At 50.4% G+C, this 16,920-nt stretch overlaps 2 protein-coding genes across 3 annotated transcripts in view; one reads left to right on the top strand and one right to left on the bottom strand.

Annotated features, from left to right (window-relative positions):
* Window positions 1-870: 870 nt before the first annotated feature.
* Window positions 871-1,533, top strand: CLDN22 (claudin 22). The gene has a single exon (XM_070407361.1). The coding sequence runs from the start codon at window positions 871-873 to the stop codon at window positions 1,531-1,533; it is 663 nt and encodes a 220-aa protein (XP_070263462.1).
* An 834-nt stretch (window positions 1,534-2,367) lies between these two features.
* WWC2 (WW and C2 domain containing 2) overlaps window positions 2,368-16,920 on the bottom strand; it is a 127,541-nt gene continuing 112,988 nt past the window's right edge. For both annotated transcript variants that reach the window (XM_070408143.1, XM_070408144.1), the window contains 6 exons: window positions 16,029-16,227; window positions 13,610-13,774; window positions 12,078-12,170; window positions 10,524-10,766; window positions 8,083-8,210; window positions 2,368-5,164 (listed from right to left, as the gene is read on the bottom strand). In XM_070408143.1, the coding sequence (XP_070264244.1) occupies window positions 5,098-5,164; window positions 8,083-8,210; window positions 10,524-10,766; window positions 12,078-12,170; window positions 13,610-13,774; window positions 16,029-16,227 (895 nt within the window). In that variant the 3' untranslated portion in view covers window positions 2,368-5,097. The remainder of the gene's footprint in view (window positions 5,165-8,082; window positions 8,211-10,523; window positions 10,767-12,077; window positions 12,171-13,609; window positions 13,775-16,028; window positions 16,228-16,920) is intronic.

The following is a 16,920-nucleotide window of genomic DNA, read 5'->3' as shown; positions in this document are numbered from 1 at the left end:
CTGATAATCAATGGAAAAATATCCCCAGGTGAGGATTAACAACAAAACAGATGAGCAAAATTATAAGCTTTATACTTTAGTGCTGCAGCAAGAGATGTTGGTGCTAATCTACAAGTTCCGTTGCCTCCCTCTGCCACAGCGTGGAGAGCACATGGCAGCCAAAAAGAAGTGAGTGTTGGCGCACCTGGGCATGCTCTGACAGAGGGGACTGTGGGTAATCAGACTTGAGAGCGTGTTTAGTATCGTTTCAGATGTTATGTGGTATATGTAGCCTAAGGAATTTTTAAAAAGTAGGCCTGATTTAAGATCTAGAGAGATTTCTGAGGAGATGGATTTATTTGGTTAAGAAATACTTTCCTTGAACTTTTTTTTTTAATGATAACACTCGGTGTTACCACAACACATGTCCTGAAATGTGAGAGCCGTCACGGGTGGAGGCCCGGCAGGTGCGATTAGCCAGAGAGAAAGCGGCAGGAGCTGAACCCGAACTGTCAATTACATGTTTTGCATTCAGACTTCTCTGTGCTTTGACTTGCAAGGGAGGTTGGGAATCGGACGAAAGCCATTGAGACGTTAACAATGAAAGGAGGTTCTTACTGCTTCGTGTTATTTCAGGGACAAACTGCTTACTAGAAAATTGATCTTGGCCACTCCTTGACATGACTGGTTTGCAGAATTAGTTCCCTTTCCTTTCCTGAAACCCATTCAGCATGGAATCAAACAATAGCCACTCTGGCAAGAATCCTCTTATACACACAATGAAAAAAGATTTCTGAGCTCTGCAGGTGATCACCGAAGTCCGTCACACTTTTCACAGCAACCCAGAGGCAGCAGTGAGCTGGGCGAAAAAGCTCACGGGACTTCATAGTAATGGCTTTCGTATTTAGAACTGTGGCCCAATTAGCTGCAATGTCGTTATCTTTGCTGGGGTGGGTTTTAGCCTGTCTCACCAACTACCTGCCACACTGGAAGAACCTGAACCTGGACCTGAACGAAATGGAGACCTGGACCCAGGGCCTGTGGCAGGTCTGCGTCGTCCAGGAAGAGGTGGGGATGCAATGCAAGGACTTCGACTCCTTCCTGGCCCTGCCCGTGGAGCTCCGCGTCTCCAGGATCCTCATGTTCCTGTCCCACGGGCTGGGGCTCCTGGGCCTGCTGGTCTCGGGGTCTGGGCTGGACTGCCTGAGAGTCGGAGAGAGACAGCGCAAGTGCAAGAAGTGGCTGCTGATCCTGGGAGGGGTCCTGTTCTGGACAGCGGGCATCGGGGTCCTGGTGCCGGTCTCCTGGGTCGCCCACGTGACCGTGCAGGAGTTCTGGGACGAGACCCTCCCGGAGGTGGTGCCCAGGTGGGAGTTCGGGGAAGCCCTCTTCCTGGGCTGGTTCGCTGGGTTTTTTCTCCTCCTCGGGGGGTGCCTGGTAACCTGGGCCGCCTGCTGCACCCAGGCTCCGCTGGCTGCGGGCCAGTACCCGGCGGCAGAAACGCAGTATCTCCGTCACCCCCTGGAGATGAAAAACACTCGGCTGACAGTCTAAGCCCGAGGATCCGGGCGGCCACTGCGCGGGGGACGCTTGCTGAGCCCGGGACCGGGTAGGATTCCCTGCTGCCTGGTCACCCAGGCACTATGCTAGCTACTTTCTAACATGCATTTTCCCCAGGGGCGACTGGCTCCTTGAACTGTGATTTCTTTCCCAGGCGGTAAACCACTTTTATCTTCTACTCTGAGGCCAAAACCAATCAAGACTTAATAGTAATCATGCTCGTTTCTGCGGAGGAGTTTCCTCAATTTTGAAATAGACCCAGTGACTGCACAGAACTGGTAAATGAAACATTCTACCCGCGCTTACGCCCCTGAAGGTGTTACTCATAGAGACGGGTCATTCTGGCAGTGGGAGATGTGACTGCTCATGAAGCCCTTCTCTCCAGTGTTTGAGATGACCTACTCTACAGAAACAGGCTCACGGCATATTTATTTAAAATGTATGACATCTGATTAAACTAAAAAAACGGCTGTGAGAGACGTGGACACATCGTGTCTTTAACCAGAGACCTCAGGGGTCCTGGCCACTCACGCCTCCGCCCCAGGCCAGGTCAGAGGAGGGCAGACTCGTGTGTTGGAAGGGTCACTGAAACCCACCCACAAACCTGCTTTTGCATCTGGACCCTGTGCTCTGCAGCAGATGGTGAACGCTCGCCCACCCCCTGCAGGGGGCGCTGCAGGCCAGTCCGGTCTGGGTGTGTGGGCAGAGCTCATATGGACCCTTGTTTTACTTGCACAATGAAAATATTCTGCCTTTTTTTTTTTTTTAAATCAGCAATGCATATCGTCCAACCAAGAAGTATTCACAACAAACTGATGGCCTGGGGGATTCTTCATGAAAGATTTTATATTTGTTCTGTACACAGATCAAGTCAATTCTTGTGTTTGAGCCAATCAGGGAAATTACCTGAGCAACAAACGACACAAATAAAGTCTTAGGGAATATGTATCTTTGTTGAAAAAACAAAAACAAAACAAAAACCACTGAATATTTTCCACCCACAAACACATGAAAAGTGCAGAAACCAGTTAATCTATGTGATATATTTGCACACTTTTACAAACAAGACAAATTAAAACAGAAACATATTCAGAATTTAACCTGATTAAATATTTAGTTCAGTCCTGAGCTTTTGATATTTAATACAATATAAAGTAATAGCAAAAAAAAAAAGGATTTAAAATTTTTTTGATTTGCATGCGACAGAGATTCAGCTAAACTTTGTTCATTTGGCTAGCAGTATGCTTTTGTACCTGTAACACTTAGATTCTGATATACAAAACTGTAGTAACATGTTGATAATTCAAACTTGAGAACTAAATATTACATTCTTTTTACCCTGTGCAGAATAAATTCTACCTTTAAAAAATAGCATTTATAATATTAAAATTCATATTGTCCATATGGTTTTGTGATCAAGTTATTAAAATGTGTCACTGTGAATCATTTGGGTTAGTACAAATATGACAGGATTGTTAAAAGCTTCCTATAAATGCATAACACTATGGCTGATTTTTTAAAGTGTGGAAAAGGATTATATTAAAATAAGTTTATCTCTTGTGTTAGAAATAAGCAAATTTTGTAAAATAAAACCGAAAGCTTCTTGGTCACAACTGCTAACTACCAGACAGATTTTATTCTCTTATACTCGTATGAAACTCTCTGTATTGCAAAAAGTTAACAGCTGATCTGGTGATTTATAAAGATGTAAATATTCCAATATAGCTTCTTCTATGTCAAACACTTAAAATGGCCAGAACCGAACTATATATTAAACAGAACATAAATAAGACCGTAAATAAATAAATGAAGAAAATAAATCGTACGGTACAACTACACATAATTCTATAAACATTTTCATGGTCAAACTAAGAAGCTGAAAACAGCTGACCTTCATTTATCTCTACATTAAATAAACTTCTCTTTCACATTTGACCTTGACAAGGATGAATGGTATTCTTCTCGTTTTCCTCAACTGGCTGAGAGAATGAACTGGGCAGACCCGCAGGACTGTATGTGGTCAATTCATAAAGCTGGTGTTTGCTCAGAGTAGTGTCAGGTCCAGTTACAGCTTCAAAGACACTTGTATAAGTGGTGGGACACTCAGGGAACAATCAAGTTCAAGGCTCAGAAACTGCTTCATTTGAATTTTGATTCTGATAAAATTCACTTTCTGAAATATGTGTAACTGCTTTCAAGAAAATAAAAATTCTTGCTGTTGAGGATTCTTGCTTAGAAACAAAACTTGTGGTGTGTGTGTGTGTGTGTGTGTGTGTGAGTGTGTGTTTAAAGGGGCCTATTCCTTTAAGATGATTTTTGCATCTCTAAAAAAAAAAGGATTTAGTTTGCTATAAAAGATGGCTGGCCAAAAATCGCCTCTTCCAGTATTACAAACTGAGTATTAAATTGCATAGAACTATTTAAACGCCTTCATGCTGGTGGGCTACACTGGGGTTTTGTTCCTTTTAGGGAGGCCTGGGCTGGGCCAGCTGGAACTCTACGCTGGGAGACGCTGCAGGGACATTTCAACAGCTCTAAGCGTCCATCCGCAACGGCTCTGTTTGAGACAGATGGCTTAGCCAGTAGTCTCCCAGGCACTCTCTTCTCCTTGCCTCCCAGCTCCTCCCCAGAGACACAGGATCCCCTCAATGAGGCTGCAAGGAGCTGCTACGAAATGTTACAAACCTGTTTAGTAAAGGACTTAAGTTCTTTGTGTGTGTTTTGGCACCTTTGGTTCAATCAGGATACCCTTTCCTCTGTTCCTGGTTTCACCACACGGATGCCGGTGGGTTTCCCTCCCCGTCTTCAGCTCTGTCCTTAGGACGAGGGCCACCCCGTTCCTCTACTGACACCATCCCACACCCCGGACGAGCCAGACTCACACCTGACCGCCCCCCACGACCCTGTGGGGCAGGGGCGCGTGTGTCCGTGGCTGCAGGCACCCTCCCCCTGCCCTCGGGGTCAGAGGCCGCGAGGCCTTCCACGCAGCCGGGAGCCTGCTCCAGGTCTGCATTCTATGTGCTTGAACTCAGCATTTTGTTTTCTTTAGACAAACAAACAAAAAAAGACAAAAAAGAAACTGCTCTAAGGAAACAGGTGTTCCAACACAGGTGACGGAGATGAACACAGCACCTGCTTCAGGTGGCCCTGGAGCTCCGCTCCGAAGCTCATTCACGTTGAACTTGCTGCTCTCGAGTACAAGTCACCGCGGGCGCTCGGGCCAGCTTCCCGCCTTCGCAGGAAAACCAGGAAGAGCAAGAGCCGCCTCGGCCGGTTCGCCAGGTCAGCCCTGGCTCCGCCCGATTCCGTTTACAACCCACTCCTGCTGTACAACACCTGGGCGCCAGATGAGCCCGCTTGGTTACCTGATTTTTCTTACTTTTTTATATAAGAATTATATTCCAAGTTCTTTACAAATTAGCATGTCGAAATTCTGATGAGAAATAACAGCTCTCTAAGAGTTGACAGTTACACACCTCCCCCCCAGACAGACCCACCACAGTGCTCAGTCTCTTCCTCCCTAAGGGGCCGGGGAGACACTCATTTCTGCAGGACGCGTCACACGTCGTCGGCCGGCAGCGACGGGATGCTTATCTTCGCTCGGGTGAAGTAGGCGATCTTCTCCCTAGAGTCGGGCGAGGAACAAACCCCCCTCAGTGTGGTGCTGAACACGCTGCGACCAGCAGAAACAGTCCCGGCCTCCTGCGGAGTCCCCTCGAGCTCTGTCCTGAGGGAGACCTCCGCTTAAAATCAAGGGCCTCTGCCCTTCACAGCGGGTGAAGGACCCTAGCTCTGGCTCCCGTCCACCACCTGCACACCACATCCGTCACCTGCAGACCACGTCTGACCACATCCACACCCTCAGACACGTCCTCACCCGTAGACACGTCCTCACCCGCAGACCACGTCCTCACCCGCAGACCACGTCCTCACCCGTAGACACGTCCTCACCCCCAGACCACGTCCACACCCCCAGACCACGTCCTCACCCGCAGACCACGTCCTCACCCCGTCACGTCCTCACCCCCAGTCACGTCCTCACCCTCAGACCACGTCCACACCCACAGACCACGTCCTCACCCGCAGACACGTCCTCACTCGCAGACACGTCCTCACCCACAGACCACGTCCTCACCCTCAGACATGTCCTCACCCCTAGTCACGTCCTCGCCCGCAGACCACGTCCTCGCCCGCAGACACGTCCTCACCCTCAGACCACGTCCTCACCCTCAGACACGTCCTCACCCTCAGACCACGTCCTCACCCTCAGACCACGTCCTCACCCTCAGACACGTCCTCACCCTCAGACACGTCCTCGCCCACAGACCATGTCCTCACCCTCAGACCACATGCTCACCCTCAGACACGTCCTCGCCCACAGACCACGTCCATCGCCCCCAGACCATGTCCTCACCCTCAGACACGTCCTCACCCTCAGACCACATGCTCACCCTCAGACACGTCCTCGCCCACAGACCACGTCCTCACCCTCAGACCACATGCTCACCCTCAGACACGTCCTCGCCCACAGACCACGTCCATCGCCCCCAGACCATGTCCTCACCCTCAGACACGTCCTCACCCTCAGACCACGTCCATCGCCCCCAGACCACGTCCTCACCCGCAGACACGTCCTCGTCCTCAGACCACGTCCTTGCCCTCAGACCACGTCCTTGCCCGCAGACCACGTCCTCTCCCTCAGACCACGTCCACCGCCCCCAGACCACGTCCTCACCCGCAGACCACGTCCTCACCCGCAGACACGTCCTCACCCACAGACCACGTCCTCACCCACAGACACGTCCATCACCCTCAGACATGTCCTCACCCGCAGACCATGTCTGTCACCCGAGACCATGACAGGGACAGTGACTTCCTTGCTGGGTTTCCAACGTGAGGCAGTTTTAAACCATCGGGGGGTCAGCCCAGGGAGGAGTGTTTCTGAACCCGGTAGGAGAGGGTTCAGAGGCTGAAACCTGAGGGAACTTTGCAGGAACCTTAGAAAACTCTGTGGCACCGGGAACACTTTAAAACCAGGACGACCAGCCCGGTGAGCAACAGGGTGCCTCAGGGAGGGGAGAAGACGGTAACGCTGTCCTGCGCCCAGAGCAGGACCAGCTGAAACCGCCCGAGGGGGCAGCGGAGGAGGCGGCGGCTCTCCAGAGGTCAGAGAGGGGAGCAGGGAGGCTTTGGGCCCTTCTAGCTGGCAGACAGGAGCCACCTGCCCTTCCCCACAGGATCTTCCCTGGCTCGCGCCGTCCATCACGCTTACTGAGCGGGTCTCGTTCGCGGACCCACAGGAGCCGAGGGGACGAGGCATCGCCCACCCAAGAACCATACGGTCTGGATGGGGAGCAGGTGAGGGTTGGAGGCCAGAGCCGAGGTGGAAAGGCCACGGAAAAGAGACAGCAAGAAAGGAAGAGTGAGAAAACGATGGAGACAGGAGTGAGAGCCATTCTGTGGTGGAAGGGCCTGGTGGTTGGCTCCGTTCCGTAAGAGGAAAGAGTGAGCACTGAAAAAGGCAAGTGGGGGTGGCTGGGGGTTGCTGAAGCAGAAGGGGACCCCGGAACGCAGCCTGCACAGGGGCTGCTTGGCTCGCGTGGGGCGTCTAGGGCAGCCGTGGGCAAACTACGGCCCGCGGGCCGGATCCGGCCCGTTTGAAATGAATAAAACTAAAAAAAAAAAAAAAAGACCGTACCCTTTTATGTAATGATGTTTACTTTGAATTTATATTAGTTCACACAAACACTCCATCCATGCTTTTGTTCCGGCCCTCCGGTCCAGTTTAAGAACCCATTGTGGCCCTCGAGTCAAAAAGTTTGCCCACCCCTGGTAGCTGCTCACTTAGCTGCCAGTCCTGTATGAGACCCGCACATAAAACTCCCCACCCCTCGCTTCCCCGGACAAACCCAAGGCCAGGGACGCTGGCTCTTGGCTCCAAGTGCAACGGCAGCCGGGCGCAGTCGCCTGCGCGCTGAGCACCCAGCCCACACTCCCCACCTCACCCCCAGGCCGGCCCGTCTCACGCTTCTCTATCACCTGCCGGGGGTGTAACGGGCTTGTACGTTAAGGGCCAGGGGAGTGTTTATAAACCTCTATTTTGGGTTTTAGCAGCAGCCAGGTCGTGCGATTTCCCTGCCGGAGCACCTCCTGGTGCCCACAGCACCGAGGGCGCACAGACCCTCTCACGCCGAGCGGGACCCCGGGAGCACTTTCCCTGTCACGGTGCGTCTGCAGCAGCGGGGCGGGAGGAACCTGACCCTTCACCATGGAGTCTGTGGCCCAGACTCGTCTTTCAGAGTCTGAAGCCCACGCCGCCTTGGCTGCCTTTCCCTCCGGCGGGCGCACCCCGTGGGCACTGCGCCAGCTCCTCTGGCCCCGGAGGAGCAAAGGGAAACTCATCCGTCCCACCTGGGAGGAGAGGGCTGGGCGTCTCGCACCCTGACACTAAGGCCCAGGGCACTCCGAGGGGACTCCTCTGTGATTCAGACGCATGAGGACGCCCCGACGTGACCCACCCCGACGTGAGCCGAGGCCGGTTACCTGAAGGACTGCACCTGCCGAGGCACCTTGCGGCTCTGCTCCCGCAGCCGACACACGTCCTTGGAGACCTGCCTCAGCAGTTTCTCCGCGTTCAGGTCTTGCTTCTGCTCCTCTTTGGACTGCTCAGCCTGGCAAAGGAATAAAAACGCCAATCAGAGACGCCCAGAGACGGCTACAGGCTTCAAGGATGCAAACTAAAGCCAGCGGGCACCTTGGCGGCCAACGGGGCAGAGTCTTCTCACCATCGCGGACGACACTCAAGTGCAAGACCCTGCGGAGGCGCAGCGGCCACGGATTCGGGCTTGTCCGTGGTATCACATTAAAAATGCCTTGTTTCCCAGGCAGGGTGACTGTTTAGGCAGCTGGAAAACCTCAGAACCCTCAGAAAGGAAATGAAAAACTACCCTAGCATCGTGTCCAAGGAACGTCTACTGCTGATGTTCTGGGAAACATACTTTCAACCCCTTATCCACCTTTTCAACCCCTTTCTCTCTGTCTTAGCCATTTAAAAGCTGTTAACGGAAGTAGAATTCACATTCCCAAAAGGTGACATAAGTGTACAGCTCAGAGAACTTCTACGGTCTGGACACACCCAGGCCACCCCACCAGATGGGGAACCAGAACTTCCCAATTCCCTACCCTCTTCCAGGGACCAGCCGAGAGTCACCAGCACCTGACTGAGCACAGCACGGCCGCCCTGGCAGGCTCTGTTTACAGAATGCGAAGATGTAAAGTCCCGCTCATGTCTACAGTCGTAAAACTCGAACCCAGCTTTGCAAACCTTTGACCCACGAGGGTGAGAGACTGCAATGCTTCTTCAGGATATTAAAGTTGGTCAATGTCAACCAACTGTTTGGAATTAGTGCTAATGTTGAATTGAAAGACTTGAGAGTGAAGACGATGATGGTGGTTATAAAGGTCACAAATATAGGGCTAGGGCATTTCAGCCTTTAACTCAACATCCCATTTTGCAGAAAGACTGCTGTCCTACAGGCTCCCGCCCGTGGCCCTTCCCTGCCGGGAGCGCTCCGGGGCCTGTGCTGTCAGTGCTGGGACCCCACTGCTGGCCTCTGCACCCTTGCCTGGGACGAAGTTCATCACCCACTTTCCAGACCAGGGAAATGCCACTTCCTCCAGGAAGCCTTCCTGGCTCATCTCCTATACCAAACCACAAGCCCTTCAAGGGCATTACAGTGTCTAATTACCCTGTTATCTGCTGTGGCATCAAATAGGAGACCTACCATTCAACTCCCTGCTGAACAGACATCCTCTGAGATCCTATGTGTATTATATCAGGAGGGATATGATATAGATATGTAATGGGTTTTGCTGCTTAAACTTTCTTTAAAAGTCATTGGTATCAGGTTGCTCTCTGAAATTCATACATTAAGTTTCTGAGTTCCATCTAGAATTAGTAGTGCTAGTCAGTTAAATGACTCAAAGTTTCACTAAAGTACCATACTCTATATGATTAAGAAATCACTTTGGGCCGAAAAGAGGAGTTTATATTATGGACAGAAGATTCTATTAGATTTAAGGATATGACGAATCTATTTCAGATTTCCATCCAAAGCGTTGAAAGAAAATAATGTTTTGGCATTTGTAATATTTCAGCTACGCGGACAATTCTATTTGTATATTATACGTTGACTAGAGGCTCGATGCATGAAATTCGTGAAGGGGCTTGGCCCCTGCCGCGGCCATGGTTTCATCTGGAAGGACATCCGGTCTAATTAGCATATTACACTTTTATTATTATAGATGTAAACATATGCTCCTATACTAAAATATAAAGTCTAATCTTGAGAGAATAAATCAATGTCATCAATATGAAGGCTCTTGAACTTTCTATTTACGAGGGAAACTCATAGAAATTTTCCTTTAAAAGAGCCTATTTTAAAATCTGATTTTCTATGCTGTTTTATACAGCTGTTTGTAGGGGGAATGTGTGAAGGGAGAATGTATGCAGCGTGACCTTCCTTGAAGGTAACAGAATGTGGAAACTCAGGAGCATTAAAATTAGCAGCACATCCACGGTGATGTGGCCATGCAATTTCAAACACAGGTGACCACTGGTGTTAAAAGTTTTACTGTGTTTATCTGCCAAGTCTCATGTGGAGACGAAGGAAAACTTGGAGCAGAAGTGACGACCGCTGCCTTCGCTGCACACTCCCCTGGGTCCGGAGGCCAGTGGCCCCAGAGCGGCTGCGGGATGGGGTGTGGAGTGGCGGAGGGGCGGCCCCTCTGACGGCACCGGGTGGCAGGACCACTCTCAGCTACATCCTGGGTTTAAAAAGGCCACAACAAGAAGGTGCTCCAAGCTGTTGGAAAGGGGTTTGAAGAGCCGAGCCAGCTGAGGAGGTGGCCTTGGAGGGATGGCTCTGCACGCCGCCCCGCCCCGTACTCCCCCGCCGCGCCCCCAGCCGGCCCCGGGGCTGTACCTGCTTCTCGGCCTCGCGCAGCAGCCTCTGGAAGCGGTCGTCCTCCAGCACGCCGGGCGGGAGGTCCGTCTGCCCCTGGGCCTTCAGCTCCTCCAGCCTCTGCCGCAGGTCCCGCAGCGCCTGCAGCTCGTCGTTGAGGCGGCTCTGGCGGGTGAGCGAGGCCTGCAGGTCCAGCTCCAGGTCCAGGGACGTGCGCACTGGGCACTCCTGGGCTGCTCTTCGGAGGACGGGCTGGCAAACCGCCTGGGAGGTTGGAAAACAAACCACGAAACACCCTGAGCGCACCGCCCCCGTCACCCGCTGCCCCTGCTTCCTGGCACCGGGGGTGGCAGCTCCTGGCTCCCGGGGGAGGCCTCGCCGCCGAGTGACGAGCCCTGGCCAGTGACGGTCAGCGGTAGTGCCGTGTGTCACTCCCGGCGGAAGCTTTTCAAGGCCAGTGTCAGTCTGCACGCTTCTTGCACCCTCTGCATCCGAGACGGGTCCCGAGGGAGGAGACAGCAGCAGGGCACCCAGCCGCACAGCATGAGCAAGTGCTGAGCAAGAAGCAAACCTTCACTGTTCCAGCCTGAGACTTTCCCGTTATCACACAGGAGAGCCTCCTCGGCCTGGCCACTCGGCTGCAGGAAGGCCGTCCTCTGGGAAAACCAACACGTGTGCGGAACCTACACGTCCTTCATTTCAGGACACACACTCTCCCCGCGCTCACACCTTTAGCCTTCATGCCTGAGTGCCGGCCGGAAGGCCGAGGTCGGCGGGGCTCAGATCTGATCCCTCCTCTAAGCAACGCTTCAATCCTGGCCCCTTCCTCTGTTTCCCATCATCTCATATCAGCTCTCACCCGCGCATCTCGGCTGTTCTTCCTGCAGCCAGTCTTATCGGTTTATCAAGAAATAACCTGAATATGTATGAATGAATGTCTGCTGGGGTCTGTGGGCAAAACCCTAGGAAGAGGACACAGTGTGTGACCCTGAGGAGGAGTTAGAGGACATGGGAGACTGTGAGGTGGGGACCACTGTGCCACAGGACTCAGGGGAGGGCAGTGTGTGACCTTGAGGAGGAGTTAGAGGACATGGGAGACTGTGAGGTGGGGACCACTGTGCCACAGGACTCAGGGGAGGGGAGGGCAGTGTGTGACCTTGAGGAGGAGTTAGAGGACATGGGAGACTGTGAGGTGGGGACCACTGTGCCACAGGACTCAGGGGAGGGCGGTCGCTCAGCCTGGGCCGGACTGGTCTGGGGACAGGACTTCAAAGAAGGCCGCGTGAGACCATACGCAGGGGCACAGGAGGGCACTTCCTGCCTACAGAGCTGGCAGTGGGAATGGAAAATAGGAGATTACTAATAGAAGCCGGACTATTTGACAGAAGAGAGAAGGGGCTGAGACTTGACCCTCCTAGTGTGAAGGTCTGGAACATGTGCATCCCTGTCATCACAGCGGCTTCACTCAAGAGCCCAAGAGCCAGTCGGCGCGGACGCGTGGCAGCCAGGACAACGGGGGGGGGGGGGGGGGGGGGGGGGGAGGGTCGGACCGGGCTGTGCTGACGGAACACGTACCCTTTTGACCCTCAAACTGCGCCGTTCAGTGGAGTTTCTCACAAACAGAGACTTTTTAGCCAGGGTGGAGCTGTCGCTGTCACTGCGATTTAACTGGAATAAAGGATTAAAAAAAGAAAGAAAATCACTGCATAACAGAGCCGACAAAGGGATGGTGATAACAGCTTATCTCTTACAGAAATCCTCCCCAAACACGCTTCGCCCTGTGCCGTTTTTTCCTTAAATGACTTAATCTTTGGGAATAATTTAAACAAGTGCCTTCTGGTGGCAGTTATCAGAAGTCATGGTTAAGATAATTGCACAGACTCTGACAGAAAATGATCCTTTTTGTTTTCAGTGAATACGCAACATTTATTTAATTTTATTTATTTCCCCCCCAACATTTATTTAATTTTATTTTTAAAAATTGATTTCTGAGAGGAAGGAGAGGGAGAGACAGAAACATCAATGATGAGGGAGAATCATTGATCGGCTGCCTCCTGCATGTCCCCCACTGGGAATCAAGCCCACAACCCAGGCATGTGCCCTTGACCAGAATCGAACCTGGGACCCTTCAGTCCGCAGGCTGACGCTCTACCCACTGACCCAAACTGGCTAGGGCCCACAACATTTATTTTTAAAGAAAAGCTGATGCACAGGTTGGCGTTGAGACACAGTTTGCACAACCTAGACAACTCTTAGCCCAGTCGGCCTATTCGCTCCCCCTCGCCAGCACCAGGGAGTTGCTGAAATGTCACCTCATCAGTGAAGCCCACTCGAACCTACTTAAACCTGCGCCCCTCGCCTCAGCATCCCAGCCCCTCGCCTTCACAGCCCTGTCCCCATCCCAGACACATCGTGTCCACTGCTCATCGCTGGGCTCGGCCCACAAGAACGCAGCTCTGCAAGGGCAGAGCGTGGGTCTCTGGTTCAGACAGATCCCAAGGAACTAGAAACATGCTTAACAGCAGGTGCTAATAAACACATTTGTTGAGTCAAACAAATACATTTTAACAGCACTTTCCACCCCATTTTATAATACTGAACCTATATTGCTAGAAGTCATAAATTCTACTGGAACTAGAGGTGGGTAAATTGGTATGAGTCCCACAACATTCGCCACAGAACTGTGAATCTGATTTGGTGCCTAGCGTCATCACTAAAAGATGACTTGGTTCTAAAACCCAATTCACAGTTTTTGGTCCAGCAGGACCAAGGTGGTGTATAACGTGCGCAGAGGTCTACAAAAGATAACCCTCAGATCACCTGCAGTTTCTAAATACAGACCCAAGTCCTAGTGTACTCAGTAGCCAGGTCTGCAACTTCACATATTTGCCAAATAAATGGCCCTAGAGCCAATGAGGCATTAAATTTAGGAAAGGGGAGGGGACCCCAAACCAAACTAAAACGAACCACAAGACTGTGATATTTATGAGTATTTTATGAAAGCACTCCTAGCGGTTCCTATCTGTGGTCGGAGTTTGAGATGCCCACCACATTTGCATGTCCTGGGCATGTACCATGTTCCGCCCTGGGCAGGGCCTGGTCCTTACCCGGCAGATGTACTGGCTGCGCTCCCCGGGCGAGAAGGTCTGCGAGCGCACGATCACGCTGCTCCTCACCAGGGGGCGCTGCCGCGCGCTCAGCCCGCTGCGCTCTTTGGGCCGAACCGCCAGGCCAGCGTCCTCGGCCTCCTCTGTGTTTGTCTCCTTATCAACCTGCAATGGAAGGCCTTCGTCAGGAGCTGACACACGTGGGCTCATTTATACCCCGTTCTTCTAAGGACAAAAGAAAGACCTAACCTAACACCACAGACCCATCCAGCACCAGGGCCTCTTCTGAGAGAAGGGCCTCGTGACTCCTGATGGGACCCCAGGAGACGACCACGGAGAGGGTGGGTAGGGTGATCTCTGTCCTAACAGATTAGGCCTAAAGAATGAAGCTTTCCGTTGACAGAAGGTAAACCGGGCTCTATGAACAATCTCATCTGGACATGCCTCATCATCAAATAGCATTCAACGGATGAGTGCTTTTTCCAGAATAAACGATAAAGGTAATTAAACAAGGAAATGAAATCTACTGCAAAGTTATAGGCTTACGTGGACTCTGCAGCTATACGTACCCACCCATATAAAGTCTTCAGCCAGGGAACATGCGGTATTGCTTTTCTCAGGAATAAGGAATTGTCTAAGCTTGTTGTAACATCCCAAGTTTGCCGGCACCTTCAAAGCTTGAACATAATGTGTCTGCCACTGAACTAGCCTGTGCCTGGACTGGGTCATCTGCCACCTCCAATCAGAACACCCTCTAACAGGCGTGAACTTTAAACGTTTACTGCATGTTTGAAATGGAAATAAACTTACAACATTTATGAAACTTAATGCAATTAAGTAATCATCCTGGTGTCACCCAGGAAATTCTGAAAATGCTTTTAATAAACACTCACAGAGCAGTTACCAGATCTAAGTATCACTATTTACCTTCTCATATAAAAGCTAAGTGGGGAATGAATATTTGGGGCCCATTTACCAGGTGTGCCAGTTAATAATGCGGATTTTTTTCAATAGATGGAGTTACACATATGTTTATATGCGATTTGATATGTATGCTATTTTGTTGTATTGACAGCATGCTTCAAAACATCATATGTCAAATTTTCTGAAGGTGTTAACATCATAGATATTTTTACGCTTAAAAATGTCGAATTTCGTGCCAAAAGAAGAGCATTTGCGGGAAGTTTTAATTCATTACTTCATTTTGAAGAAAAGTGCTGCTGAAAGTTATCGTATACTTTGGGAAGCTTATGGTAAACATGCTCCATCTCAAGATACCTGTGAACACTGGTTTAAACGCTTTAAAAGTGATGATTTCGATGTGAAAGACAAATAATATCCAGGTCTACTAAAAAAGTTTGAAGACCAACAATTACAAGCATTATTAGATGAAGATGCATGTCAAACTCAAAAAAAACTTGCAGAAAGATTAAATGTTGCTAAGCAAACGATTTCCGATCGTTTACAAGCAATGGGAAAGATTTTAAAGGAAGGAAAATGGGTGCCACATCAACTGAACGAAAGACAAATGGAAAACCGAAAAGTCATCAGTAAAATTTTGCTTCAACGGCACGAAAGTCTTTTTTGCATTGAATTGTGACTGGCGATGAAAAGTGGATTTATTTTGAGAATCCCAAACGCACAAAATCATGGGTTGATCCAGGTCAACCATCAACATCGACTGCAAGGCCAAATCGCTTCGGAAAGAAGACAATGCTCTGCGTTTGGTGAATCAGGAAGGTGTGGTGTATTATGAGCTTCTAAAACCAGGTGAAACCGTTAATACTGATCGCTACCGACAACAAATAATCAATTTGAACCATGCTTTGATCGTGAAACGACCAGAATGTGCCAGAAGACATGGCAAAATAATTTTGCTTCATGATAACACACCATCACACACTTCAAAACCAGTTAAAGACACGTTTAAAGATCTTCCCTGGGAAGTATTAACCCACCCGCCGTATTCACCAGAACTTGCTCCTTCAGATTACCACTTGTTCCGATCGATGGCACACGCACTTTCTGAGCAGCACTTCAAAATGTATGAAGAAGTGGAAAATTGGGTCTCTGAATGGTTTGCCTCAAAACAAGAAAAGTTCTATTGGGATAGTATTCACAAATTACCTGAAAGATGGGGGAAATATGTAGCTAGCAATGGACATTACTTTGAATAAAGCACTTTTGATGTTTCTCTTGAAATTATCGTGTTTTCTTTGATTACAAAATCCGCGTTATTAACCGGTACACCTGGTACAATTTTAAAGCATTTACGATGCTTCTGATAGCCGACTCCACCGATGCCTACGGCGATCAGCTTCTGCAAAGTCTTGGTGTGGTTATACCCGAAGAGACAAGCTCAGCCGACAGGGTGCCTGTAAGAGCCCTGCCTGGGAAGAGTGCAGCTAGAAGTACTCACCAGGGTGGGCATTCCTGGAGGGGGCTGGCTGCCAGGGCTGTTGGCACAGCTGTTTCCTCCCCTCCTCGTGTCTTCAGCGGTCTCGGGCACACTCGGGCATGAGCTTAGGTCTCCCATTCGCCTGCTGTCCCCTGGCAACGCCACGCCGGCCTCTTCCTCAGCCACCACTTCGTCAGAGGCCTCTCTCAGCATCGCCAACCTTTGGAGAAACGAAGCGAGACACACTCTAAGTCCAGCCGGCATGTCCCAGCACAGTGCACCCTGGGACGTCCACCCGGTACCAGGGCAGGGAACCTCGGACACACATCACAATCCAAGCCCTGTTTACTAAATGATCATGAAAAATAAAGTTCTCTCCAGCAACCGACAGCAAAGTCACCATAGTTAGGTATGAAAATGCCAAACTCTTGCAATTTGACCTAATTCCTACAGATTAAGATAGAAATATACTGAAAATCAAATATTAAGGTTAGCCCCACCATTTAAAACACTGTCACTCCCTAGAATATAACTTGGTGTTAGTTGTCTGTGTCTTGTAAAAAAAATTTTAAAATGTAGTTTTATTCATTTCAGAGAGGAAGGGAGAGGGAGAGAGAGATAGAAACATCCATGATGAGAGAGAATCATTAATTGGCTGCTTCCTGCACACCCCACACTGGGGATCAAATCCGTAACCCAGACATGTGCCCTGACCGAGAATCGAACCGTGACCTCCAGGTTCTTAGGTTGAAGCTCAACCACTGAGCCATGCTGGCTGGGCCATGTCTTGTAAAATTAATTGTACAATGGAACGGAATGACTCTCTGCTAAGCGTGGATAAAGACACGAGGAGTAAAAATACCCATGATCCCCTGTGCTCAGGGTCCGCAGGGGCGGAAGCTGTGGGAAGGGA

The sequence above is a fragment of the Myotis yumanensis genome, unplaced genomic scaffold (genome assembly GCF_028538775.1).
Source record: "Myotis yumanensis isolate MYYU_CA2020_CCGP unplaced genomic scaffold, mMyoYum1.0.hap1 SCAF_3, whole genome shotgun sequence".
NCBI classification, from domain to species: domain Eukaryota; kingdom Metazoa; phylum Chordata; class Mammalia; order Chiroptera; family Vespertilionidae; genus Myotis; species Myotis yumanensis.
This window is presented reverse-complemented; position numbering and strand designations above follow the sequence as displayed.

Coding starts and splice junctions, on each gene's coding strand:
- CLDN22 (XM_070407361.1), top strand. CDS start 871: ATGGCTTTCGTATTTAGAACTGTGGCCCAATTAGCTGCAATGTCGTTA.